Below are 27,963 nucleotides of genomic sequence, written 5' to 3' on the forward strand. Positions count from 1 at the left end.
TCATCAGCAGGGTCCCTGGAGAAACAAACTCCTTATGGAAGGCCTGGACCCTCCAAGAAAATACCACCTCGGGATGAGACAGCTTCCTTTGGTCACCAGGGATCAAAATTATTCCTCCAATGAGTTGAGGCCTGTAGGTCTTAGGTTCTAAAGGAGAATAAGTAATTTTGCGCTGAGAGGTCATCTGAATTGTGACACACAAACTAGTTTGAACTATTAAAAGAGTGTAATGGCTGGATGACTTGTACACGTAGCCCAGTAATCCCTGGCTGCTTCAATAAGAGCCATGAGTGCACCTCGTGTATGCCATCATAGACAGGGTCCCTGCATCTCCCTCTAGGTCAGCCTGTTGTCACAGGACACGTATTTGTGCTGTAGTTATTCCACGTATTGGAGCTGACTGATGGGAATGCTGTCTAGCCCCTGACCAGAGGAGGTGGGTGCTCCCCCAGTTCTGGCTGGACGGTGGGGATCCTAGCTCTCCCGCTACCCTTGCCTCCCTGGTCCTTCTTCCCTCCTGCACTGGCATTGCAGGGCAGGGGAAGTAAAACTGAATCACATCTGGAACGACTCTTCTTGCCTAAGGGCCTACTCAGTTAAAGGAAAAAGAATCTTCCCTGGTTCCACCTTTGGAACTAAGAGTTTAGTCTTTAACCACATGAAAGCAGCCTGCCAGGATAAAGTTCCAGGCCGTATTTTACAATGGACAGCTCTGGCCCTGCGTCTGCCAACAGCAACCCCCCTGGTCTCTGCTCCGCAGAGCAAGTCGCCATCCCTTTGCTCAAGATTGGAAACAGAACAGGGCCCATCCCTTTGGCCCAAGTTGCAGCTGGCTTCTGGCTTAGCTTGGAGAGCAGGAAAACAGCAGCTACATACAGTGAATGTGGTTCGATACCCAAATGGGAGCGGCCCAATTCTTCTAACACAGTCTAGATCACCTACAAATTAGCCCTCTTTGTCATCGGCTACACATGCGCACGCACACACACATCCCTAAAGCCCTCTTCATCAATTACCGTATCCACTGGTTGCGTTTCAGTGTGCCTCGGGAAAATGGAAGTGGAGAGCAGTATTCATGGCTACTTGGAAACAAATCCTGGAAATCAGAAAGTTACGGATAAACCCCTTTCCCGGCCAAAGATGTCCTGGTGGCTCCTGGAGTCACCAGTCTGTACCTGTCACAGGGCAGGGAGCTGCTGTGAATCCGCGAGTTGTGGGTTTCTCCTGCTTTGAGACTCACTGCCCTCGAAGGAGGAGAGGGGTGGGCTCTGGATCAGCAGGGGGAGGGAAACAGCATTCTCCCCACCCTCCTGTCAGCTGGACCTCTGCTCCCATGGGACGGTCCCCACAGAGGGCAGCCTGTGAGTCAGACCAGAAGCAGGGAGGAACCAGGCAGCTTCTGGAAGATTCATGGTCTTCTCTTCCTCTCCATTCACCCTCCAAATAGCCATTTCTAAGTGGCTGTCATCTTAAAAAAAAGCATACTCCTTGGTCTATATGGACATGTTCCGCTTCTTATAGACCCCCTCTATATCTCCCCGCCCCCGCCTATTTTGGGCCAACATAATTTACAATTCCCAGAAATGCCTGAGAAGCAGCGTATGCACTTCTGGTGCCAAGCCTGACCGGTTTTACAGATTTTCATTTAGCAGGTGTCTGTTGCTAAATCAGCAGCAGCTGCTAATTGCTTTTCCTCCCTCGAACCTTCAGACAGAATGAAACATCTGGTGTTCTCTCACTTTGGGTTAAAATCAGATACCTTATCACCCCTCCTTTGGGTTCCATTTTTATTAAAAAAAGCTCTCAGCTGATGCCTGGAACAGGCAGCAGAGAGCAAGCCCGCCCCAGAAGCAGGGGAATGATTCTAAGGGCAACCCAGCAGGATGAGGCTGCCTTCCATTCCCAGACCTCAGGCACAGATGCAGGGTAGCTCGTGCACCAGTCCCCACAAGGTGGAGCTTTAAGCCCACGGCCGCCCAGGTTACTTGGGGCTTCATTTCTTGAGCAAGGAATCTGTTCCAAAGCTGACACCCTATGTCCCAGCCCGCTCGCCTCTCTCTTTAATATGCACATGCGTCTACCGCCATGAACGGGAAGCTCAGGGGGAATAAACTATATATGCCAGTGTTCTGTAGCTTTTTCAGCCACCTTTTGGTTTGGGTTTTTCCCCCCCCCCCAAAAAAAAATCTGTTGGCAAGGCCCCAAATCTGCTTCTTGATTCTAAGCCAAAACCACTCTTAAAGGTACCTTAATAACAACTCAGATATTTTACATTATTAATAAATAATAATCTTAGCTAAACTTTATTGAGCACTTACTATTTTTTTTTTCAGGAAAACAAGGTTCATCATACTCATAGGTCAGAAATAGGAGGCACCCACGCCATGCAGAGCCACACGGGGAAGCACCAGTGTTGGTCAGGAGGCAAAGGGACAGGAGCGAGGGGAGAGCCTAGGCCATGGCCTTTATGAGTTTCTGCATTTCTGCAGGACAGGCAAGGCAGGGCAGGGTAACAAGTTAGGACTGCTTAGTTTGAATAATTACAGTAGGCTCTAAGCGATACGAGTGGTCTCTGGTTGCCTGGTACCTGGTCCTGGGATGATTAAGGCAGAGGAATATTGCTTCCAGGGGGGTAAGGGCCAGGTAGTACAGGTATGGCTCTGGATTGGTGAGTTTTGAGCATTTACTATTGTGCATCAGGCATTGTGGTAAGCACTTTACATGCATTACCTTATTGAAGATTTAGGAATTATTAAGATAGTCCTCATTTTACAATATGAAACAGGCTCAGAGAAGGGCTATTGATGTTGTGGAAGCAACACTGGAACTGTGTTCTGGCTGGCTTAGAAACCTGTGCTCCGCTGACTGGGTATTTGATAATATTAAGGAATTACTGATAACGATTATAGATATGATAATGGAATTGTGATTATATTTATATATATATATATATATATATATATATATATATATATCTCCTTATATTTTAAAGATGTATAATGAAATATCTATAGTTAAAATTACATGAAATTTCCCTTAAAATCATCCAGGTATAAGAGTGAGTGGTGGGAGGATGGGGGGGGGGAAGCAGTTTGAGGTAGAATAAGGCGTATTGATTAAAAAAACATTGGCTATGAGTTGATAATTGTTGAAACTGGGTAATGGATGCACTCGGATAATTTTCTTTTTCTACTTTTACATATGTCTCCATTTTCTTTAATATAAAATTACAGATCTATAGAATTATACACATACTATCCACTGCATTTTAGAACCTCCTGACTTAAGATTTTCCCTGCCCCAAACTTCTTTGCTGGCTCAGCTCCTCTGGCCTGCTCCTACCATCAAAGTTTCCTCAGCTGGTACCAGTGCAGTACTGGGACTCAGAAGTGACCACCCTCCCCTTGGACTTATAAACCCTCAGTTTGTCTTCAAGTCTCCAGTCACTTTACTCAAGGTCCTAGGTGCGTGGGACATAAAGGGAGGCTGGGAGGACAGCTGCTTTGGGAAATAGTTTGGCAGTTCCTCAAAAGGTTAAGCGTGGAGTTACCGTATGACCCAGCAATTCCACTTCTAGGTATATACCCCAAAGCAGTCAAACAGATACATTTACAGAAATATTGACGGCAGCACTATTCACAATAGCCAAAAGGTGGAAACAACCCAAATGTCCACCAGTGGATGAATGGATAAACAAAATGTGACACAACCAACAGGACCTACAGTATAGCACAAGGGACTACACTCGATATTTTGTAATGACCGATAAGGGAAAAGAATCTGAAAAACTGAAGCACTGTACTGTACACTTGAAGCTAGCACAACATTGTAAATCATCTATACTCCAATCTTCTAAAAATGTGGTATATTGTACAAAGGAATATTATTCAGCCATAAAAAGGAATGAAGTACTGATACACGCAACAACCTGGATGCACTTGAAAACTTTATGCTACGTGAAATAAGTCAGTCAGAAGAGGCTACATATTATGTGATTCCATTTACATGAGATGTCCACAACAGGAGATTAGTGGTTGAGAGAGAGAAAGGAGATTAATGGTTGCCAGGGTCTAGGGAGGGGAGAGCAGAGAGGTCACTAATGCTTTTTTGGGGAATTATGAAAATATTCTAAAATTAAATAGTGGTAATGGTTGACAACTCTGTAATAGACTAAAATTAAACATTGAATTGTACACTTTAAAAGGATAAATTTGTATTATGTAAATTATATCTCAATTAAACTCCCCTCAAAAAATGATTAAAGGGAGAAAGAAATAGGCAAGGATTCATTTGTGGAGTGCTTTTAAATGTTCAAAGCTCTTTGCTAACTCTTCTTTGTTATCTTTTGTTGTCTGCTATCTTTTCTTCCATAACACATCTGTGAGGTAGATGTCACTAAGCCCATTTGACACACGGGGAAACTGATGCTTGATGAGGTGAAATGAACTTGGTCAGAGCCCCAGATCCCAGTCAGCAGTAGCTGCACCCTGGAATTGCCTGGGGTGCTTTTTGAAAAGCTTTACGTCTTGAAATTGGCTCTGGTCTTGGAATTAGCTCTGGTGATTCTATGGTACAGCCACGGTTGAGAACCACTGGTCCACAGACTGGAGGGAGTGAACTCGCCCACTAGCTAAGGCTTTTACTGCATAAAGAAACACTGCTTGGGGGTGTGGCTCAAGGTTGAGCGAGAAGTGTTGGTTGGACGAGCCAGAGGCTGTGCCTTCTAATCGCTTTTTAGGAATAGAACCAAGGCAAAGAACTCTTAAGCTCCGGAAGCAGAGGCTACTGCCTGCCATTCTCATTCACGGCTGCCACCTTCCCTGTGGGTTGGGGGGCTTGGGCGTCCCTGACAAACCCAAAGGTCTCGATGTTTCATTCAAATGGGAAGAAACACCAGGTGTGGGCCTAATTCACCTGTCACGAGGGAGGAGAGGGAGCTGGCCAGTTCCCTAATCAAACAGGCTGTCTGGGAAACAAATGCAAAAAAAAAAAAAAAAAACCAAAGGTGCTATTAGTCAATGTGGAAAAGAAATCCTGCCAGGGAATTTTAATCTCACTCGGCAAGGCTAATTCTGAAACAAAGCCCACTTCACTTCACCATCACCCAACCAGGAAGCTGGGGCCAAGGCCCTGAAGGCTAACATCAAATAGCACATGCCAATAGGAACACGCCTCGATTTCTAAGATAATGTTAGGAATAGTAGTAACAACGACAGCATCTGATACTTACTAAACACTTACTATGTGCCGGACACCGGGCTAAGTGCTTACCCCACATATCTCAATTCATCTGAGCACCAAGCTACAGATAAGAAAATGATATATATGGAATCTAAGAAAAAAAAAGTCATGAAGAACCTAGGGGTAAGACAGGAATAAAGACACAGACCTACTAGAGAATGGACTTGAGGATATGGGGAGGGGGAAGGGTAAGCTGTGACAAAGTGAGAGAGTGGCATGGACATATATACACTACCAAACGTAAGGTAGATAGCTAGTGGGAAGCAGCCGCAAAGCACAGGGAGATCAGCTCGGTGCTTTGTGACCACCTAGAGGGGTGGGATAGGGAGGGTGGGAGGGAGGGAGACGCAAGAGGGAAGAGATATGGGGACATATGTGTATGTATAACTGATTCACTTTGTTATAAAGCCGAACCTAACAGACCATTGTAAAGCAATTATACTCCAATAAAGATGTTAAAAAAAAAAACTTAAAAGCTTAAGAAAATGAAGCCACAGAAGTTTGTAGCTTACCCAAGGTCACATGAATAAAGGCAGAGGAGCCAGCCACAAAAGCAAGGACAGGCTGGCTCCAGGGCCAGCAACTTGACCACTACATTATGCTAACTCTTAACAACCAGGCAGAGACGAGAAGACCTTGAGAATACGCTGCAAACAATGTGAACAGTTGTTACTGCTCAATGTTTTCTGTTCTATTTTGGTGTTTTCCTGTATTTTCTTTTTTTCCCATTATGAATATATTACTTCTGTAAAGAAAACATTTATACAATTGTAACGGCAGAGGCACAAAAGCCTCATGCTTTGTGTTTTTTTTTTTCTTGTTAAAACATTGAAAAACAACCACTTTTGCATTGGTGGTGATTATTTTTCTATTTCTACTTTTCTGTATTTCACAAATTTTCTTCAGTAAATATGTCTTCAGCTGTAATCAGGAAAACATCATTATTTTATTAATTTTTTTTAAATATCATTATTTTGAGTGGTTTAAGAAATAATTCACCTGGGAAAAATATCATCTATCGGCCCTCTGTCTTCATACCTAAGATTTTATCCTGGACATGTGTGTGAAAGATCCCTGGAATTTCTCTGAGCAAGACAGAGGTTCGAGTTGACTGACTAATTCACTTACACTCTCTGTGGATACCTACCATGTGCTGGGTGCCCTGCAGGGGACAGATACCACAAAAGACACTATCCCTGCCCGAAGACACTAGTTATGATGCAGTGCTGAGAGCCTGGCAACAGGCTGCATATACAGTCCAACCAAACTATGGAATGCTAAGCAGCTATTGGAAAAGAATGAGCTACATCCATACCTGAAGAGATTACAGATTCTACTGTTAGGTTAAAGGAAAATACTCTGGAGGGATGTTTATAGTGCAATGCCAGTAGTGCGAGAAACCTAGACCCAAACAAACCAACAACCCTAGAAATGTGAACATCTTTATCTGCATTTACGAGCAAAAGAAAAATGTGGCAACACATACAAACCCTGAATACAACTTACCCATGGGGGGACAGGATTGAAAGCTGATGGGGTTAAAAGATTGGCTTTCTCTTTATACTCATCTGTTTAAATGGTTTCTCAAGGAGCGTATATTATTTATGCAAAAAAAAAAAAAAATTCTTGAAAGTATAATCGATCCTCCAAATCTCTAATGGATATTGTATAAAATTTCTGCGAAGATTTGACTTGGATTAATACTTGAAAATCAATCTTATCAATTAGGAAAGAGGAGGAAGGAAGCCCATGAGGTTTGGTATCAGAAAGACAGAAGTTCTCAGGCCAGTTCTGTCAACTCCTGTGTGTCCCTGGGCAAGTTATTTAAACTTTCTAAGGCTTATCTGTAAAATGGAGACACTAATGAAACCGAGCGCAGTCATCAGCTAGATTCCTTAACCCATAACTTGCTTAATAAATAATATGCTGTAACCTGCCTTCACCGACCAAGCTCGCCTTAACTATTCTCACAAACTGTATACCCTCCAAGCTGCATGAAGCTTAAAGATTATATCACAAGACTCCTTTCACCACCCCCTACGGAGGTGTTAAGTTGTTTTTCAGGAACGTGGAACTAGTCTTGCCCAGTTGAAACTGGTCGAGACCGCCAACCACTCAACTGGGCCTGAGAGTGCCTGATGCATAACCTTTTGATATCAGAGGGCCAAAAACTCCACCCTCAGGTCATGCTAAGGTCACCATTTTTCTGAACATGCAGTCCATGAAGAAGCATGTAACTCAGATACACTTGCACAGAACACAGATTACTTCACCTTCTTGCCACCAATCACTTTACCCCAGGCCTCAGACCACCCTCCTTCCTTGTCCCATTAATATCCTGAGCCCCTCGCCTTGCGGGAGGTGGATTTGAGATTTGTTCCCCTTGCTTGGCTGCCTTGTGAATACATCTTTCTCTGTGGCAAACCTCAGCATCTCAGCATTTGGCTTGCCGCGCGTCAGGCAAATGAACCTGGCTCGGTAACACTAATACCCACCTCGCAGGGTTTCTGTGAAGACCGAAGACTAATAATTAACAACTGATGCTGCTTGAGGGCTTCCTATCCGCCAGGCGCTCTGCTGCGTGCTTTACACATATTAACTGATTTAATCCTTGCAACAGTTTTAGGAGGGAGGCACCCCCATATCAGAGATGAGAGCACGGAAGCCCATTCAAGTTAAGTAACTTGGCCAAGTTCCCTTCCTCCCTCCCTCTCTCTTACACACACACACAGGCACACACACACACACATGAGTAGCACAGCCAGGGTATGAACCTACAGAATCTGATCCCTGAGTCCATACTCTTAACAACTACACTAGGGTGACATATTTGTATTCGTGAAAGCTTTTGTGGTTGCAAAGTGCCATCTACTTGCAAGGAATTCTTAGCAGTGGTGAAAAAGATAAGAAATACACATGAAATCTAAACACTACAAGGGCTAGAAGATGTGACAGAAGCGGTGTCACAGGATGTCTTCTGGTGATTGGCAAATAAGGGGCAAAGTCTATATATACGAACTGGAGTTCATGACTCTCCATCCTGCTCTTCAGACTCTCAGTGAGGAGTTTACTGGTTCCTACCTCCATGCCTCTGGCCCCGGCATTCCTTTGGTTGAACTACCTCCTTCCTCTGCAATTTGCATGCACATTCTAATAGCGCTTCAAGGTTTGGTTCAGGCTTTACTTCTCCATGAAGCCTTTCTGGACCACTGCATCCAACGACCTCTCCAGGAGACAATGCATTAGAGTGCAAAGTCCTCGGGTTTAGCTTTAGTACCTACAAACCATGTAACCCTGAGCAAGTCATTTAGCTTCTTTGAACTTCAGTTTCCTCATAGGTAAAATCGGGTTCTTGTGAGAATTAAATAAGAACATCCATAAATTGCCTGGCACATGGTAGGTGCTCAAAAAATGCTGCTAATGTTAATCCTTTTCCCATTTTCTTAGAGGTGGGAACAACTGCAATTTAGCGATTGAGCCTGAATTGCCTTGCAATTTTCCTTTTTCACCATTTTGACTCTAACATTGCCATCACCTCTCAGGCACTTATGCCTCATCTTTCTAACTAAACTGCAAGTTCCTTCAAGGCCAGGAATGTATTCTGGTTGCTTTTGCATCTCCAGCAGCATACGGCACAATACTTAACACAGAAAAGTGCTCAATAAAAATCTGGACTGACTGGTACGGCTGGGCTGTATTCATGGAGGATGTAAGACCCTCAGAGGTTAATCTTGAAGTACAGGCAGCAATTAGACATACTCTAGGGTAGGCCCTAGAATTTGGTGGAAGCCCAGGCCTTCTCACCACCTCACCACCTTCCGCATCCCTGCACACTTGGCATTCATCTGATCAGAAACACGCTGGTGTTTGTAGAAGGTTGAGGTGCAATTTTGCCCAAATCAATTCTTCAGAAAGCTAAGGCCTCTTTTGAAAGCAAGCTTTTTCTATTTTAAGTACTATTAAGAAAGCAAAGGGAATTATAGTTTTATTTCTTTGAGCTTAAATAAGAAAAAGAAATCAGATAGCTAAAAATTACATTAACTTATCGGTCACATGACTTTAAAAAAAGCCCTCAAAATTATCCTAAAATGTCTTGTATTTGTAATGTACAATTTTTCTGTTTCAAAAATAAACTCTCAAAAATGCAAAAAAAAAAAGAAGCAAAGGGATGTTCTGTCCGTAGTTCAGGTCCAAAACCCCAAACTATAACTTTTTAAAATAGCTCAATTTCCCACTCACAGAAATAACTTTTCTAGGTCAATTAGCATGTTTCAATATGCCAATCAGCAGAGTGAGAGCCAATCTGCATTGGTGACAGCAAAGTTTTCCCAGAAGCCCACACGGGTACAAGGTGTGCCGGCGGCAGTTACATCCCAAGAACATTGAAATAATGATTGTGGATGGGGAGTAGTCACCCCAGTAATGAAAAAATCTAACCTCTTCCACTCAGTCTGAGAGTTAGGAACATTCAGGAGAACCATCTAACAGAGAAAAAGAACTGGGTAAAAGGGGAGGGGTGGTAAAGGAGGAGAAAAGGAACTAATGTAACAGATCAACATGGATACACAATAATGGGCAATTTTGATAATGAAATAATAATATACTTGAGGCTTTGAGCCTTGAAGAAGAAAGGAGCTCGATGAAAAGAATCATTATTCTTCTTCTCCTTATTATTCTAGTAGAAGACAGCTGGCTGCAAACATAAATACTGGCCAGGCCAGAGTCTCTGGTCTGAGAAGGGGGCTGATACAGTGTCTTAAGTTTCTTTTCTGTTTCCAATCTCCCTTGCTCAGAACACATCGCATTTATAAGAAACTGTCATGGGCATTTCAGGGCAAAAGGCACAGGTCTGGGGATGCAGCTTGGGCCCAGTGCCTCATTCTGAGGACCAGACCACCAGCTTTGCAAGGTAAGAGCTATAACTGAAAAGCTAATATGCAGGCAAGTTCCACAGGCCCCCTACTTAACACCCCCCCCCCCCGCCGTCTCTTGGCTTGCACTTTCCAGAAGGTGGTTTAGCCTGGCGTGGATGATATTCTTTGCAAAGTCCCAGGCATAGATAAGGAACCCCATCACCATCAGACCAAAAAGCCACTGGCTATAACAAGGAGCTCACAAAATAGGCAGCTCTTCTATTCTCCAAGTCATGGACTACGGACAGCTTGGGCTGGGGGGATCTTAACATGGGATCCATGGATGGGCTTATGGGCAAAAGGGGCAGGAGGTGGCAGTCTGTGTCCCCCCTGAAATTGTATGCAAACCTGTCTCTGCGCATCTGGGAAGAGGCTCTATGGTCCTCATCAACTTATCAAAGAAGCCTATGACCCAACACTTTTAGATGGAGAGAAGCTAAGCAGCATCTCCAGCATCTTGACTCACTAGTATTCAAACTCACACTGGATTTCAATCAGACAACAGGAAAAGGGCTCTGAAGTCTGAGTCAGGAGACCTGGGTTCGAGGCGCACCCACCTTGGCTTTTTAGGCAAGTCATTTATCCATCTAAGTTCCCCCTCTAGAAGGTTAGACCAGACAAGCTTTCAGCTCTCTGCTGATCTAATAATAGTTCTGTGATGCATTTCCCCTCCTTCCCTCCAAGAAACAAAAGGGAAATCGCCCTTGAGACACTTCATCTGAAGCCAGAAAGAGACCTACTCTGAAATCCTGGAGGCAAAGAGCACTTACTTGTAATATGGGCCATTGGAATACACGTTCCTTCTTCTAAGGTGTCAGCTTCTAAGATGAAGAACCAGGAGGAAGTTGGATCTGGGTATTCTCTAGCTGGTCTGCAAACCCCAGTGCCAATGAGGCACAGGACAGAGTACTACAGCACATGGAAATTCACTGATGACCCAAATCCTTTAGCTGACTGTGGCAACTTCCTCCAACTCCCTCACTCTCTGTCTTTATATATGTGAGTGTATGTATGTCTGTGTTACTGGAATACACACCAATTAGTTCATTCTACTTTCCTTGTTTCCTCATTATAGCTAATTAGGAAAAAAAGGATTAAAAAGATCAAGGGCCAAGAAGGAAGGAAGGGCAAAAGAGAAGTCAAAAGCTGACTTCCTGCCTAACTGGATCATCAGGCTTAAAGAGTTGCCTACCTTCCTGTGTCTTATTTTAAGTCAAACAAGAGGTCTGAGTTCAAATAAGGGGTTGCAAAGCAAAAAGTCTGGAAAGCCAGGGTAACCCAGGAGTGGTCCCAACCACTTAAAATAACCAGACCAAGACCAAAGCCAATTGTCAAGACATATGCAAATGGAGCCACCATTGTGAGCTTTTATCGGCTTCAGTTTAGAAAAAGAGGACCAAGATTATTTACCAGAGTGATTGGAATCGCTAGTGAAGAGAGAGCTCATCAAAGAAATCTCAATGTTAAGGAAAGTTACTTGGACATTCTTGATAAGCTGGCTGGCTATAGCTTGACATTTATTTGGAAAGTATTAGGTGTCATAACAAATATAATAGAAAATCTGCCATTAGAGAGGGGAAGAAGGGCAGAGAGGGAAAGGGAGGGAGGGAAGGAAGGAAGGAAGGAAGGAAGGAAGGAAGGGAGGGAGGGAGGGAGGGAGGGAGGGAGGAATTTCTACTGATATATATATAATAGGCACCTAGAAAAGTATAACCATCATAAGGGTATACATGAGTATTTGTGGAGAGGGAGTGACTAAATCCTCAGAGAGAGTGAAGTGTAGCTGTGGTTGTAGGATCTGAGGCTTAGTCTCCACTCCCAACTCTGCCACTTAGAATTTGTATGTCTCCCTGAATGTCAGTTTCTTCTATAACAAAAGGCCATAATACTTGCCCTCACCCAGCTTAATATCTACGTTACACAATTGTTATTGGAAAAGACCTTGTAAACTATAAAATGCTATCCAAAGAGGAAGGGTTATCATTATGAGATTTAAACTATGATCTTAATGCATGAGGCAAATTTAAGTCATGAAAACAGAAAGCAGTAGGAAGGATTTCACAGGTGATTTCTTTCCCTGAGCTTTCTAACCCAGCCTGCTAATCCCTCTGCAGTCCCACATATGGGAGTCTGAGGACAGGGCCCAGCCACTCCTATAGCTTCTGCTTCCCCTCTGCACTGGTTCATCACCCAGCCACCTGCCACAGGGGGATTCTACCTGCTAGCCACTGGGGGGATGTGTGGGCCAGACTGCCCTGTGGGTTTGGAGGAACAGGGAAGAAATCCAGTTCTTGCCCAAAGGGGCCTTTGGCAAAGCAGACTGGCTTTGAGGTGCCCCAGCAGATTATTCTGGACCAATGTGGCCGAGTCCACACTAGAGGCCCTTAGAACACCTAGAAGCCTCTGTCGAATGGGCGGGGCCCCCTTTCTCTTCACCAAACCCTTCCAAGAGCCTCTGTAGGCTTTTTTGGTCCGTTTTGGTTCTGGCCTAAACCCTTATTAAAGCCCTAAGAGTTCCACACAATACTCTCGGCCCCATCAAGCCCCACTGTACCCAAACAGGGCTGCATCAGACCTCAACATTGAATGTGTAGATATTTAAAAACTTACATGGAGGGGGAAGGGGTAGAAACTACTATGTGTAAAATAAACAAGCTCTAAGGATACACTGCACAGCACAGAGAATATAGCCAATATTTCATAATAACTTTAGATGGAGATGAATCTATAAAAATATTGAATCACTGTTGTACACCTGAAACTGATATAATATCGTAAATCAGCTATACTTTAATAAAAATAATTTAAAAAATTAAAACTCACACGGGCACATGAGCTAAGGATGAGCAAGCAAATACCGTTTTGTATGTTGCTGGTATGTTCCTAGAAGAGGTTACTTACCAGCCGCGTATTTACCACAGGAAACAACAGGGCAAGAAGAGCTCCATTCAACATGTGCATCTGTAGCCTGGAGAGGAAAAGAGATAAAGTGCAGGTCACACCCTGACTCTGATGCAGAGGCAGACGAAACTGTGTCAGGTTATGCCATGGCAGATGGGAGAGCATGTAAACAAGTGGCTCTCTGTGTAAAATGGCACTGGAGTTGGCACACACGCATAAATAAATGAAAAGCAGCATCTTTTGCATTAACTGAAATATTCTGAAGAGCACCACCGCCACCTCAAAATCCCCCAACCACTTTGTGAACACGCTTTGGTTACAACACTTCATTGCATAATGAGCTCTGGGCTCCCTAAACATGCGGTCAGTCCCAATCTCAGCTCCAACTGCTGCGGATCAGGCAGCATTACAAAGGGGAACTGCGGGAGCCAGGTGTTATTACACTAGTGTGTTATTCCAGTAGAGACCTGTTTCTTAGAGCAAGGCTGCTTATTTCCACAGCCATGCCCAAGGCTTCTCCCCAGACAGAGACCTGGGCATAAAAAGGCTAGCTAATACAACCCAGGGAGCCAACTGCAGCGTTTGCAAATGCGCTCTCCCACCTTCTTAGAAACACCTTCAGGGGCTGCTGCGGGAGGTGGGGAGGGCAGAAGCGGCAGCCTTCCAAACTTTCCTTCATCTATTTTACATACTGGGTTCTGTGATTTAAAAGCAAAACACAAAAGAAAAAAGAGACAGAGACAAGAAAACCACGGGTCTCCAGCATCGGGTAGGGATACCGTTTCCCAAGTCCAGACTTGTTAAAACCCACACTAGGAACCCTTTGTAAGGGGGTTCCTGATTGGCTCAAGAACAAGCAAGTCAGGAACAAATTCTGCTTGTGTGAGCTGTGGGGATGGAGTTAAGCAGCTTCCTTCATCCAGGCAAGTGGTCCTTTACTACTGAGGGAGAAGCAAAGAATGACAGTCTGTTCCTCCTGGAGAAAAGCTAATTTGACGGGTCACGTACAACCATCGCTGAGTCAACGTGGCTTCTGGACCTCAAGCTCACTCTCGCGCTCTCTCACACCCACACTCACAGCAGCCTCGTGATACCAGGATCTCTGTTTTGCCCTGACTGGGACCTAGAAGAACTTAAGCTCTTCTCTTGGCGCTCACAGACGTGTGCCTAAGACTAACAGAAATGTTGTAAGGAGCCCCAAGGGAACAGCACACAAGCCCCAAGGCTGCTGTTTGTTTCTTTCTGCTGCCTGTTGTTACCAATGCTGCGATGGTGGTGACGATGTGCACTTAACATATTCCAGGGCAAGTATCAAATTAACTGCTTTAAGTAAATTCTCTCGCCGAATTTTTTTTTTTTTTTTTTTTTTGCAGTATGTGGGCCTCTCACTGTCGTGGCCTCTCCCGTCGCGGAGCACAGGCTCCGGACGCGCAGGCTCAGCGGCCATGGCTCACGGGCCCAGCCGCTCCGCGGCATGTGGGATCTTCCCGGACCGGGGCACGAACCCGTGTCCCCTGCTTCGGCAGGCGGACTCTCAACCACTGCGCCACCAGGGAAGCCCATCTCGCCGAATTTTTACAGCAATCTTATGAGATGGGTACAATTAGTGTTTGCATTTTGTGGATGAGGAAACCAGGCTCAGAAAAGTGAAGTGACTTTGTCAGTGTCACACAGAGGACAGTAGAGCCACAATGCAAACCCAGGTTTATCCGACTCCAGACCCCTCTCACTGTCTTGTATCAGAGCCTGACTCCCTTCCTCCATTGCAAATATGACCTCAGGTAGAGAGTCACAGGTGCTCCATTTTCTTTCCTTTTGGTTACAGGAGTCTCTCTTACCACCTCCTCGGAGGTGCACCAATGCAATGGCCCTCCCTGGGTTGGCCAGACTACCATGCTTTTACAACAGCATCCTTCTAGGGGGCACCCCATGCTCTCAGAAACTGACTGTTAAAAACTCTGGCTCGAGCCTCAATGCCTGGAGCAGGGCTCATTAACAGCCGTTCCAGGGCTGGGGTGAAGTAACGTTTGGCCTAACTCTGCCCCCGGACCCTCCTAAGTGACAGTCACAGCAGAAACACTCGCCCTGGGAGAGGAAACATCTCACTGATAGTCGAGGTAAAGCTGAACTCTAGTGCCAGGCTTTGCCACTGACCTTAAAAGAATGCTGGCATTTACACAAGGCCGAGTAGATATTTGGGCAACAAAAGTTAAATCTTGAGGATAATGGAACTGATCCCAAAGGCCCACGGAAGGCCAGAGATAAAGAAGATAAAAGCCAACATCAAGATTCAAAATAACCAATAAATTCCTAGATAAAGATAAGCCTTGTTCTGGGTCCTCAAAATTCAGTTCCACAAGCTACATACAGGCCAAAGGGTGAATTATACTTAATATATAAAAGGGTCTTGCATATCACTAATTATAAAAAGTATCTAACATATATTGAGCACTTTCATGTGCCAATCACTGGACTAAGTATTCAAATGCATCATCTCATTTAATCCTCACAGTTTTTATTATAATCAATATCATTTTCAATTTCACAGCTAAGAAAACCAAAGCACTAAGTGATTAAGTGACTTGCCCAAGATCAAACAGATAATAAATAAGTGGCAGAGGGAGAAGTCACACTCACCAAGTTTCAAGACCGTGTTTTTGCTGCTGTACCCTGCACTTCAAATCCATGATATGAACATTACACGTTGTGTGTGTGTGTGTGTGTGTGTGTGTGTGTGTGTGTGTGTGTGTGTGTCAGACAACAGACCAGGTAGGAAAAAAGGTTCTGGGATGCCCATGGGACAGGGAAGGTCATGCCTAAGAGCGACGGAACCCCTAGTGTGTTCTGGGGCAAAACTGCCCCAATTACACAGCTTCACTGGCCTCTACAGACCCAGGGCACAGCCCAACAGGTAAATGACTGACCACATCAGAGGCAAAGGCTTTTGCTTTTGCTTTATACCACCTCCAGCCTGCCACTCAGATTTCTATTGGGTATTGGAAATAGAAAATGAACCACTAGAAAATCCAGTGAGAGTTCCTTCATCTGTACAATGGGAATAATAACAGTACCAACTCACAGAATTATTATAAGGAGTTGATATGTATAAAGTGCTTACAAAAGTACATGGCATACAGTAAGACTCAGATACATGTTTCTTAAATAAATGGTGAAGAGCTCACCTAAAAGCCTCATATTAAAAGGCGAGAGGGATCATGAACCATGGAGGAAAGTCGAACTGTTTTAAAAATTCGAAGTGTGAGAAGGAGATCGAGAGAGAGCAAAAGGACAGACTGAAGGCCAGAACCAAAGAGTAGAGCTTGGAGATGGACTCCAGGTCAGTTCGTCACACTTATCAATCTTCTTCTTGCTGGCTAGAACACTTGGCCATTACCACTGTCACAAATATTCTGTCAGCTTTTTTTGTTTCTGTGTAGGATACTGTACTAAGTTACCTTAGTTGGTAACAACCTGGGGCAATATGGCAAGTGTTATGGGTTTGATTCTCTTTCAGGTCAGTTAATTTCATTAAATTTAGTCCACACACATTAGTCCCTTAGTGCGTGTCTAATATCGTTCCTGGTGCTATAGAGAAAAGGAGATCAATATAATTAAGACCTAGTATTTGCCTTCAAGAAGCTGACAATCGTATTGAGAAGCCAAGAAATAAAATAACTAGAGGAAATGTATTATAATGGTTAAGAACTTGGTTTGGAATCAAACCTACATTCAAATCCCAGCTCTACCATTTACTGGCTGAGTTGACTCTGGACAAATCACTTAAAATATGTGATTCAGAAACTTCCCTGGTGGTCCAGTGGTTAAGACTCTGCGCTTCCACTGCAGGGGGCATGGGTTTGATCCCTGGTCAGGGAACTAAGATCCTGCATGCCCCACGGCATGGCCAAATAAATAAATAAATAATAAAATTTTCAAAAATAAAGAAAAATATATGTGATTCTGTCTCCTCAGTAATAAAATGGGGCTAATAACAGTATCAACTAAAAGAGTTGTTGAGAGAATTTAATGAGGTAAGACCATGTAAAGTGATCAACATAGTGCCTAGGACATAGTAAGCACTCAATACATGATAACTATTATAATCCTTAATAAAGCAAGGTAAATGAATATCACATTATTATTCACAATGACAAATGAAGTTATTAAAAAACCCTCATCAAATGACATATTTGAATTTAGCACTTGATTATAACCAAGAATCAAAAGACATGGAACAGATAAAGTTCTCTGAGTGCCTGGAAAGGAAAATTCATAGAACGAAATTCTCAAAGGAAATTATAAAATATTTTGAACTGGACAAAAATTAAAATACGATATGCCCAAATGGGTGAGATGCTTATAACATGAAATTCTTATATTAGGAAAAAAGTATGGTCTCAAAGCAGTAACCCAAGATTCCACCTTAAGAATCCAAAAACAAGAAGAGCAAAATAAACCCAAAGCAAGCAGAAAGAATGAAATAATAAAGAGCAGAAATCAATGAAAGTAAAAACAAAAACAATACAGAAAAATCAATGAAATCAAAAGCTTGCCTTTGAAAAAGGCAATATAATTGAGAAACCACTAGGCAGAATGACATGGATAAAAAGAGAGAATGCAAAAGTTATCAATATCAGGAAGGAAAGAAGGGCTATCACTACAGTCCCTCAGGAATTAAAAGGATAATAAGGATATACTATGAATATTTCTATGCACATAATTCAAGAACTTAGAACAAAATGGAGAATTTCCTCTAAAACCACAAACCACTAAAACTCACCAAAGATGAAATAGATAACCTGCACAGTCCAAACCTTGCCATTTGGGACAACATGGATGGACCTTGAGGGGATCATGCTGAGTGAGGTAAGTCAGAAAGAGAAAGACAAATTACTGCATGGTCTCAATTATATGTAGAATCTAAAACAAACAAATAAACAAAATAACAAACTCATAGATTCGAAGAACAGACTGGTGGTTGCCGGAGGGCAGGGGGTTGGGGGTGGGTGAAATGGGTGAAGGTGGTCAAAAGGTACAAACTTCCAGTTATAAAAGAAATAAGTCATGGGGATGTAATGTACAGCGTGGTGATGACAGGTATTGTACTGTATTATTTGAAAGTTGCTAAGAGGGCATATCTTAAAAATTCTCATCATAAGAAAATAAGATGCAACTATCTGTGGTGATGGAGATTAACCAGACTTATTGTGGTGATCATTTCACAATATATACAAATATCAAATCATTATGTTATATACCTGAAAGTAATATAATGTTATGTGTCAAGTATATCTCAAAAAAAAAGAATCTGTAAAAAAAAAAAATCTGTAAAAAAAAAGAATCTGTAAAAAAAAAATCTTCTGAATAAGACTCAGATGGCTTCAGTGATCAATTCTACCAAGTATTTATACAACCTGGTCCAGAAAATACAACAGAAGCAAAGCATTTCTCAGCTCATTTTATGAGGCTATTATTACCCAGATACAAAACCTGGGGGGCAGGGGGAGGGGAGGTGGGAGGAGGAGGAAGAAGAGGAGGAGGTGGAAAACTAAAACTAAACCAATATCCCTCATGAACACAGACCCTAAAACCCTCAGTAAAATGTTAGCAAATCTAATGCAGCAGTATAAAAAGAACACTACGACTAAGAGGGGTTTGTCCTGGTAATGAAAGGTTGGCTCAGGATCTGAAATTCAATTAATGAATTCTACCAAATTAACTGTGTCAAGAATAAAAAAGTATATGATCATATCAACTGATACAGAAAAGGCATTTGTCAAAATTCAACATCTATTTATGATAACAAAAATACCAACAAACTAGCAATAGGAGGGAACTTCCTCAACCTGATAAGGGACATCTAAAAATTACTATGCCCAAAATCATACTTAATGATACCGAATGCTCTCCCCATTAACATCAGGATCAAGATGAGGGTGCCCACTCTCAGCACTCCAATTCAACACCATGCCAGTAGTCTTAGCCAGTGAAATAAGGTAACAAAAATAATAGAGATTGGAAAGGAAGAAATAATACTATCTCTGTTTGCAAAGAATTATTATATTTATAGAAAATCCCAAGGAATCAACAGGAAAGTTCCTAAAACTAATATATGATTTTAGCAAGGCTGCAGGATTGCAAGGTCAACACACAAACATCAATAACATTTCTACACAATAGTGGGGTAAAACTGGAAACCAAATTTTTTAAAATATATACTATTTACATTATCTTCCCCAAAACTGTAACACTTAGGTATAAATCTAACAATATACGTACAGAATCTGTACACTGAGAACTGCAAAAGGCTGATTAAAGAAATCAGAGACCTAACAAATAAAAAGACATACCACGTTCAAGGATTAAAGCGCTCATCATAAGAAAGATGTCAATTCTTGCCAAAATTATCTATAGATTCAATGCGATTCTGATCAAAATCTCAGCAGGATATTTTGTAGATACAGGCCAACTGACTCTACAATGTATATGAAAGGGCAAAGAAAGAATAGCTAAAATAATTTTGAAAACGTAGAAGGTAGATGAAAGAATCACACTACCTGACTGTAAGCCTTATTATATAAAATTATAGCAATCAAAACAATGCAATCTGGCCAAGAAAAGACATATCAAGCGATGAAACAGAATAGCCCAGAAATAGACCCACACTGATAGATTTTGATTTGATTTGATTTTTCATCAGATTTGATTTTTCATCAGATTTGGAGGCCAGAAGGCAGTGGGGCAATGGGCAGATATATATTCAAAGTGCTAAACAGGGGCTTCCCTGGTGGCGCAGTGGTTGGGAGTCCGCCTGCCGATGCAGGGGACACGGGTTCGTGCCCCGGTCTGGGAAGATCCCACATGCCGCAGAGCCATGGCAGCTGAGCCTGCGCGTCTGGAGCCTGTGCTCCGCAGCGGGAGAGGCCACAACAGTGAGGCCCATGTACCGAAAAAAACAAAAACAAAAAAAACAAAGTGCTAAACAGGTGTGTGTTGGAGGGGGGTGCTTGTCAACCAAGAATCCTATATCCAACAAAGCTATCCTTCAAAATTGAGAGAGAAATTAAAGACATTTCCAGAAAAGCAAAAACTGAGGGAGTTTGTTATGACTTGACCTGCCCTGCAAGAAATGCTAAAGGAAGTCCTGCAGGTTGAAATGAAAGAACACCAGACAGTAACCCAAAGCTGTATGAAGAAATAAAGATCTCAGTAAAGGAAAATACATGGGCAATTATAAAAGCTAGTACTAGTGTAACAGCAGTTTGTAACTCTAATTTTGTCTACATGATTTAAGAGATTAATACATTTTTAAAAACACAATTATTAGTCTAAAAGTTAGTGTTACTGTAACTTTGGTTTGTAATTCCACATTTTGTTTTCTACATAATTTAAGAGACTAATGCATTTAAGTAGATTAAGTTTGGAGGCATACATGTATAAAGATATAATTTTGTGACATCACTAACTGAAAGGGGTAGGGATGAAACCGTAAAGGAGCAGAGTTTTGTATATTATTGAAATTAAGCTAATAAATTCAATATAAAATGTTATAACTTTAGGATGCTAAATGTAATCCCCATGATAACCACCAAGAAAATTGTTGGAGAATATATGCAAAAAGAAATGATTAGAGTATTAAATTGTTACACTACCAAAAAAAATCAGCTAAACACAAAAGAAGACACTAATGCACGGAATGAGTGACAGAAAGTTATAAAGCATATAGAAAACAAATAGCAAAATGACAGAAGCCCCTGCTTATTAGTACTAACTTTAAATGTAAATGGATTAAACTCTCCAATCAAAAGAGATTGGCAGAAAGGATTAAAAAGAAAATATGATCCAACTGTATGCTGTCTACAAGAGACGCACTTTAGATCCGAAGACAGAAGTAGGTTGAAAGTGAAAGGATAGAAAAAGATATTCCATGCAAATGGTAACCAAGAGAGCAGAGGTGGCTATAATAATATCAGACAAAATAAACCATCAATCAAAAGAGTTTACAGGACTTCCCTGGTGGCGCAGTGGTTAACAATCCACCTGCCAGTGCAAGGGACACAGGTTTGATCTCTGGTCTGGGAAGACCCCACATGCCACGGAGCAACTAAGCCCGTGCGCCACAACTACTAAGTCTGCACTCTAGAGCCCACGCACCACAACTACTGAAGCCCACACGCTCTAGGGCCCGCACACCACAACTACTGAGCCTGCGTGCTGCAACTATTGAAGCCCACGCACCTAGAGCCCATGCTCTGCAACAAGAGAAGCCACCGCAATGAGAAGCCTGCGCACCGCAACAAAGAGTTGCCCCCACTTGCCACAACTAGAGAAAGCCTGCGTACTGCAACGAAGACCCAACACAGCCAAAAAATAAATAAAAATTTATAAATAAATAAATAAATGTCTGCCCAAATAAAAAGAGTTTATAAGACAAGGAAGAAAATTATTTACTAGTAAAAGGTTCAATACAGCAAGAAGATATGACAATTATAAACATGTTGGTACCTGATAACAGACCATCAAAATATCTGAAGAAAAAATGACCAAGTTGATGGTAGAAATAGACAGTTCTACAATAATTGTTGGAGACTTCAATACTCTACTCTCAGTAACAGATAGAACAGTCAGACAGAAGAAAAGCAAGAAATTAGAGGACTTGAACAGCACAAGAAACCAACTAGATCTAACAAACATATAGAGAACACTTTACGCAACAACAACAAAATTCACGTTCTCTCAAGTGCATTTGGGACATTTCCCAGATAGACCATATGTTAGGTGGCAAACTAAGCTTCAACAGATGTTAAAAGATAGATATTACACAAAATATCTTCTCTAACCATAACAGGATGAAGTTAGAAATCATTAACAGAAGTACAGTTGACCCTTGAACAACACGGGCAGGGGGTGGTTTAGGAGCACCAATACCCCAAGCAGCAGATATCTGCATATAACTCTATAGTTGGCCCTCCATATCCGAAGTTCCACGTTCACAGATTTAACCAACCGCAGATTGTACAGTACTGTAGTATTTATTGAAAAAAATATGTGTATAAGTGGACCCATGCAGTACAAACCCATGCTGTTCAAGGGTCAACTGAAAAATGGGAAAATTCACAAATTTGTGAAAATTAAATACATTCTTAAACAATCAGTGGATCAAAAAAGAAATCACAAGGGAAAGTAGAAAATAAAATGCAAATCAAAATCACAATAAGATACTATCTCACACCATTAGAACGACTACTATCCAAAACAGAAAACAACAAATGTTGGCAAAGATATGGACAAATTGGAACTCTTATACACTGTTGGTGGGAATGTAAAATGGTACAGCTGCTGTGTAAAACAGTATGGCAGTTCTTCAAAAAATTAAAAATAGAATTACTATATGATCCAGCAATTCCAATTCTGGGCATATACCCAAAAGAATTGAAAGCAGGGGTTCTCTGGGATATTTGTACACTGATGTTCATAGCAGCATTATTTACAATAGCTAAAACATGGACGCAACCCAAGTGTCCATCAACAGGTGAATGGATAAACAAAATATGCTATATACAGACAATGAAATGTCACTCTGCCTTAGACATTGTGACACATGCTACAACAGGGATGAACCTTGAGGACATTTTGCTAAGTGAAGTAAGCCAGTCACAAAAGAACAAATACTGTATGATTCCACTTGTATGAGGTACCTATCTAGAGTAGTCAAAATCGTAAAGACAGAAATGCTGGTTGCCAGGGACTGGAGATAGGAGGTAATGGGATTTATTGCTTAATGGGTACAGAGTTTCAGTTTTTGCAAAATGAAAAGAGTTCTGGAGATGGATGGTGGTGACGGTTGCACAGCAACATAAATGTACTTAATGCCACTGACCCCGTACACTTTAAAAATGGTTAAGATGTTACATTTTACGTTGTGTATTTTATCATAATAAAAAAAGATCTCATAGAACTGTATGCCAAAAAGTCAACTCTACTGTATGATAATTAAATAAAATTCAAAAATATATGAGAAGCAAAACACTCAACTCTCCCAGCCTCAGCTTTTCCACCTACAAAATAAGTGATCCTAGATTCTAAGCCTTTCAAATAGTGCTTTTTCCCTCTAGTTTTAACACTAAAATTTTCCAACATACAGAAAAGTATAAAAATAATATAAAAGGAACCTCTGCGTCCAGCAACCCACTTTAATAAATTTGAACATTACTGATTTAGTTGAAGTTCCATGTAACCTTCCTGAATACCATTCATCTCCTCGACTCCCTAACCAGATGGAGCCTTTATTCTGAAGGAGTTCGAGGCCTTCCTATGTTTTTTTTTTTTCTTTGCGGTACACGGGCCTCTCACTGTTGTGGCCTCTCCCGTTGCAGAGCACAGGCTCCGGTCGCGCAGGCTCAGCGGCCATGGCTCACGGGTGGGATCTTCCCGGACCGGGGCACGAACCCGTGTCCCCTGCATCGGCAGGCGGACTCTCAACCACTGTGCCACCAGGGAACCCCCTTCCTATGTTTTTATACATTATTACATTTGTATATATCCACAAACTATATACCTTGTTGTTTCATGTCTATCCCATTAAATAAATGATAAATGATATACTCTGTGTCTGTGTGTGTGTGTGTGTGTGTACATGCATATCCATCCCCTTCTGCAAATTACGTTTCATTCAACATGGCTTCTTCTAATTGTCCATGTTAACACACTCAGTCTGTTTTTCACTGCTGTATATTATTCAATTATATGAATATATTAGAAGTTATTTATACATTGTCATGTTGATTGACGTCTGGATCGACTTTTTTCCCTTCAGCCAGGAACTACGTTAAGATTTGCTTTCTGTAATTTGTATTATAAAAACAATAGATATATTTCTATCATCCCAGAGCCTAGGGTCCTTCCACTCTACTTCTGTTTCCGTAAGCCCTTGGTCTCAGAGTATATACGTTTTGCCTGCTGTGTGAGGCCCCACAGCACAAGCCTGTCATGTAGCAGGGAATGCAGTTAGGATCTTACATCTTTGAACTCACTTATCAGAAAGCATGCCAAAAGCCGCTGAATCTAGGTGGAGGTCATAACCGTGCTTGGTGTACCGCCCTGTTCACCTTTCCAAAGGTTTGAAAAATTTCAGAATAAAAGTTGGAAAATAAAAAAAAACAAGTAAAGAAAACCAAACAAGTACAACAGGAAGGCTTGGCTGGCTTTGCCTGTGGGCACGAAGATAAACTTCCTGGTTGCAACTGGTGGTTTCCCACTTCCTTGTTCTGGACCAAATGGGGCTACACAACTGCAGGGGCTCCAAAACCTTTCTTCCTGTGAATTTCATGAAGTTGGCCCAAGGCCCAATCTGGAAAGTGCCCAACTAATGAAAAGGGTTACTTCTCCGAAGGCAGTTTTCATTCTGAAATTCTACTTATCTGCATGAAAGCAATTTTCCTTCCCTGGGATCCTAATTCTAACAGTTAGGTTAGTACACAGATGGTGAAGCCTAAGGACAAGGATAATTCTATATATTATTAACACCTATTGATTACTGAGTCTATGTTAGGTTTCACGCTAAGAGATTAACATGGATCATCTCTCATCTAATTGTCACCACCAAAGAAGTAGTTACTATTCATAGCCTTCTTTGACAAATGAGGAAATAGATGCTAAGATTTAAGCCTTGCTCCGAAGGCTTAAGAAATAGCAGAGCTATAACCTGAAGCCATCTACTTCCACTGCTCTCAAGATTCCACAAATCACATCTATCCAACAAACCAAATGTCGAATAACAGGGCACGGTTTAAATACATATTATGTCCATTCAAATGATGAAATACTATGCAGTCATTAGAAATCATGTTTAGAAGAATATTTAATGACACTGGGAAACAATCATAGCATATTAACTTTTACTATATTACAAAGTAGCATGTATAAAATAATCCCAATTTTGTTTTTCATAATGGGCATATATACACAGAAGACTGGGAGGAAATTATACCAACATATTAATGGAGGAATTATCACTTATTCTTATTTTCTTCTCTATTGTTCTGTAACGCTTGATGTTTTCCTTATAGTGACTGGATTACTTTTATAATGAGAATGAAATGTCTATTTTTTCTTTTCTTTTTTTTTCCTTTCTCTCTCTCTCTCTCTCTCTTATTTTTTTTGGCCACACCGTGCGGCATGCAGGATCTTAGTTCCCCGACCTGAGATTGAATCCGTGCTCCCAGCAGTGGAAGTGCAGAATCCTAACTACTAGATCGCCAGGGAATTCCCCCTACTTTTTCATTACCCACTGAACAGCTCCTACATAGCTTACCCAAACCTTATCTACTATCCTGTACTGTTTTTCCCTCCTGGAATTACTTTTGCCCAATAATTAGCACAGTAGATTCTGAACTTTGCTTCCAAAAGGATTAGGTGTGCTGACAAAGTACAAAGAGGCCCAAAACGATCAGTCCCCGCTCCTCTGCTGAGAACTCCTTTTCATGCTTCCCCAGATGGGAAAAGTCATCTGTATCTCCGGCCTTGCTTTTACCGGGAAAATGTGTACGTTCAAGCACATGTTGAAAGCAGAACAGCCCAACGAGGGAGAAAAAAAGGACAAAAGCAGTCCCTGCTCCAAAAGCCTTCAGAGAGACTTCCAGGAGAGAATTTGGGGAGATGAAAATACTGAATCAGAATCTGTGGGCCAGGGACTTCCCTGGTGGCACAGTGGTTAAGAATCTGCCTGCCAATGCAGGGGACACGGGTTCAAGCCCTGGTCTGGGAAGATCCTGCATGCCATGGAGCAACTAAACCCATGCGTCACAACTACTGAGCCTGTGTGCTGCAACTACTGAAGCCTGTGCACTCTGGGGCCCATGCTCCACAACAAGAGAAACCACCGCAATGAGAAGCTCGCACACCGCAACGAAGAGTAGCCACTTGCCACAACTAGAGAAAGCCCGCATGCAGCAATGAAGACCCAACACAGCCAAAAGTAAATAAAATTTAAAAAAAAGAAAGAAAGAGACTGTGGTCTAAGACTGTAGAAGTCAAAAATTCCCAGGAGAGAACAAAATTGAATATGTACACGTGGGGAGAAAGGCTGCTTCTGCTGTGTATGGAAGGGGAGGGGAGACCCGTGAACAATCTGAAAGCTTCTTCCCTCTTCCATGCATTAAGGGAGAATATGTATAGTTGCAGGCAGCAACGTGGCAGTGGCTCAGAGGACCGCAGACACCAGAGCAGCTTCCGTATCAGAAAGGAAATCGGTGTCCTTGAATTGCTGTTTATTTACTACGGATTTTAGGTTTCCAGTATCTTTCCCTTTGAAATCTACAGCATTCATATGTACGGCTTCCTCTCCCATGCCAAGAACAGTCTTAATAAAGCTGCCCAGGTCAGAGACAGTCTCTCAAACACCCTTTTCAGTCATGAGTCCAAAGCTAGACCAAAAAGCAGCTACCTCTGAGGTGAAGATGCCAAAAGGCTGCTCCTTTGGGGGTTCCAGAGCAGCGGGTCTGCTGAGCACTAGGAAAGGGGGTGCTGAGACGGTGAAACCACTAAGACAGCAGCTTCAGCCTGAGCCCACCTCATGAACTCAGGACAGTCCTAGAGACATAAGTCTCCCTGGGGAGAAGACTGCTGTTTAAAAATTTGAGTGTATAATAAATGGGATCTAGAGAAAGAGAGGGTCACGGGGCTACTGAACTCTCATGATACCATGTGGCCCCAAGGCCAACAGGGCATCAGTCTTGCAATGCCAAGATCACATGTCAGGCTGTCGTAATTGCCCTCACGCGCCCCCATGCTTCCCTCACCTACCTTGGCTCACACCCGGCCTCCAGACCTCTTTCCATCCAGCAATGCACCCCTGCTCTCTGTAGCACAGATGAAATTTCATCTCATCTCCTTCAAAAGCCTCTCCAGATTGAGTCAGCAGACACTCATGACCAAATAATACTGCTTGCATCACAGGTCCACTCCCTTCCATGGGTACATGAAAATAAGCAGATTTAAGGGGTTCAGCGTTGGGAGGTGGGGGTGCCCGTACCCTACACTTCCTGAGGCAGAGGATGTAAACCAGCTCTGGGCTATGCACTTTTCTTACCTGGGGTGGGGTAGGGGAAGAGTTCTCTGCCATGGGTGCTCACAAGACAGCTAAGTTGGCTGGTCACAACCCAAAGCTAGTCACTCCCTTTTCCTCCATCTATTCCTTCAAAATACCCCAGCTCAGAGACAGGAACGTTCCAAAAGGCTGGCTTCTCGAAGAGGTTCCTAGACCCTTGTGAAACCAAGAATTCCATCCTTTTCTAAAGCCAGTTTTCAGCTTGCTTTTCGGCATCCTGGCTGCTAAGAGGCTACTGGCACTCAGAGCCCTCTATGGTGGCGGGATCCATGGAGACGGGGAAGGGGGAGTGAAAGCTAGCTACCAAGTGATGACGACTTCTTCCTTCCAACAGAGAGCACGAAACTCCGAGCTACCCAGCGCTGCCCAAGGCTGCCCTGGCCATGCCTGCAGGTCACATGACTGGTGGGCCTTCAGCACCAAGCCCGCCTTTCAGGTGCAACAGAGAGCTCTTAGATGTCCTCCGACTTCAGCTTCAGATGGGGCACGACCATATAAATGGATCTGGATATGGTAACTCTGCTCTAAGAACAGCATTAAACACACCAGAGACCTGCTTCCCCCAGGGAGGTGGGAGGCCACGGTTAGACTTCAAGCTCTTTCCAGGTCTTAGAAACGCTGAGGGCTGCCAAGGCTAGAGCTGGGAAGTTGGAGAATGTTTTCCACACCACTGAGAGAAATGTGGCTTGGGGTCCTGAGAGCAGCGTTGTTTCCAGAGGTGAAGGGCCCAGGTCTCCAGCTGACAAGTAAATCCTAATGGCACAAGAATCTTGGAAAGGAGGTGCAGCAACAGCTGACTCA

General features: G+C 42.6%; 1 protein-coding gene across 4 annotated transcripts in view; it reads right to left on the reverse strand.

The window, feature by feature from the left end:
- Positions 1-27,963, reverse strand: part of TMEM164 (transmembrane protein 164) — a 161,909-nt gene that overhangs the window by 51,329 nt on the left and 82,617 nt on the right. For all 4 annotated transcript variants that reach the window (XM_067724661.1, XM_067724662.1, XM_067724659.1 and 1 more), the window contains one exon: positions 13,056-13,122. In XM_067724661.1, the coding sequence (XP_067580762.1) occupies positions 13,056-13,122 (67 nt within the window). The remainder of the gene's footprint in view (positions 1-13,055; positions 13,123-27,963) is intronic.

The sequence above is a fragment of the Pseudorca crassidens genome, chromosome X, assembly GCF_039906515.1.
Source record: "Pseudorca crassidens isolate mPseCra1 chromosome X, mPseCra1.hap1, whole genome shotgun sequence".
Lineage (NCBI taxonomy): Eukaryota > Metazoa > Chordata > Mammalia > Artiodactyla > Delphinidae > Pseudorca > Pseudorca crassidens.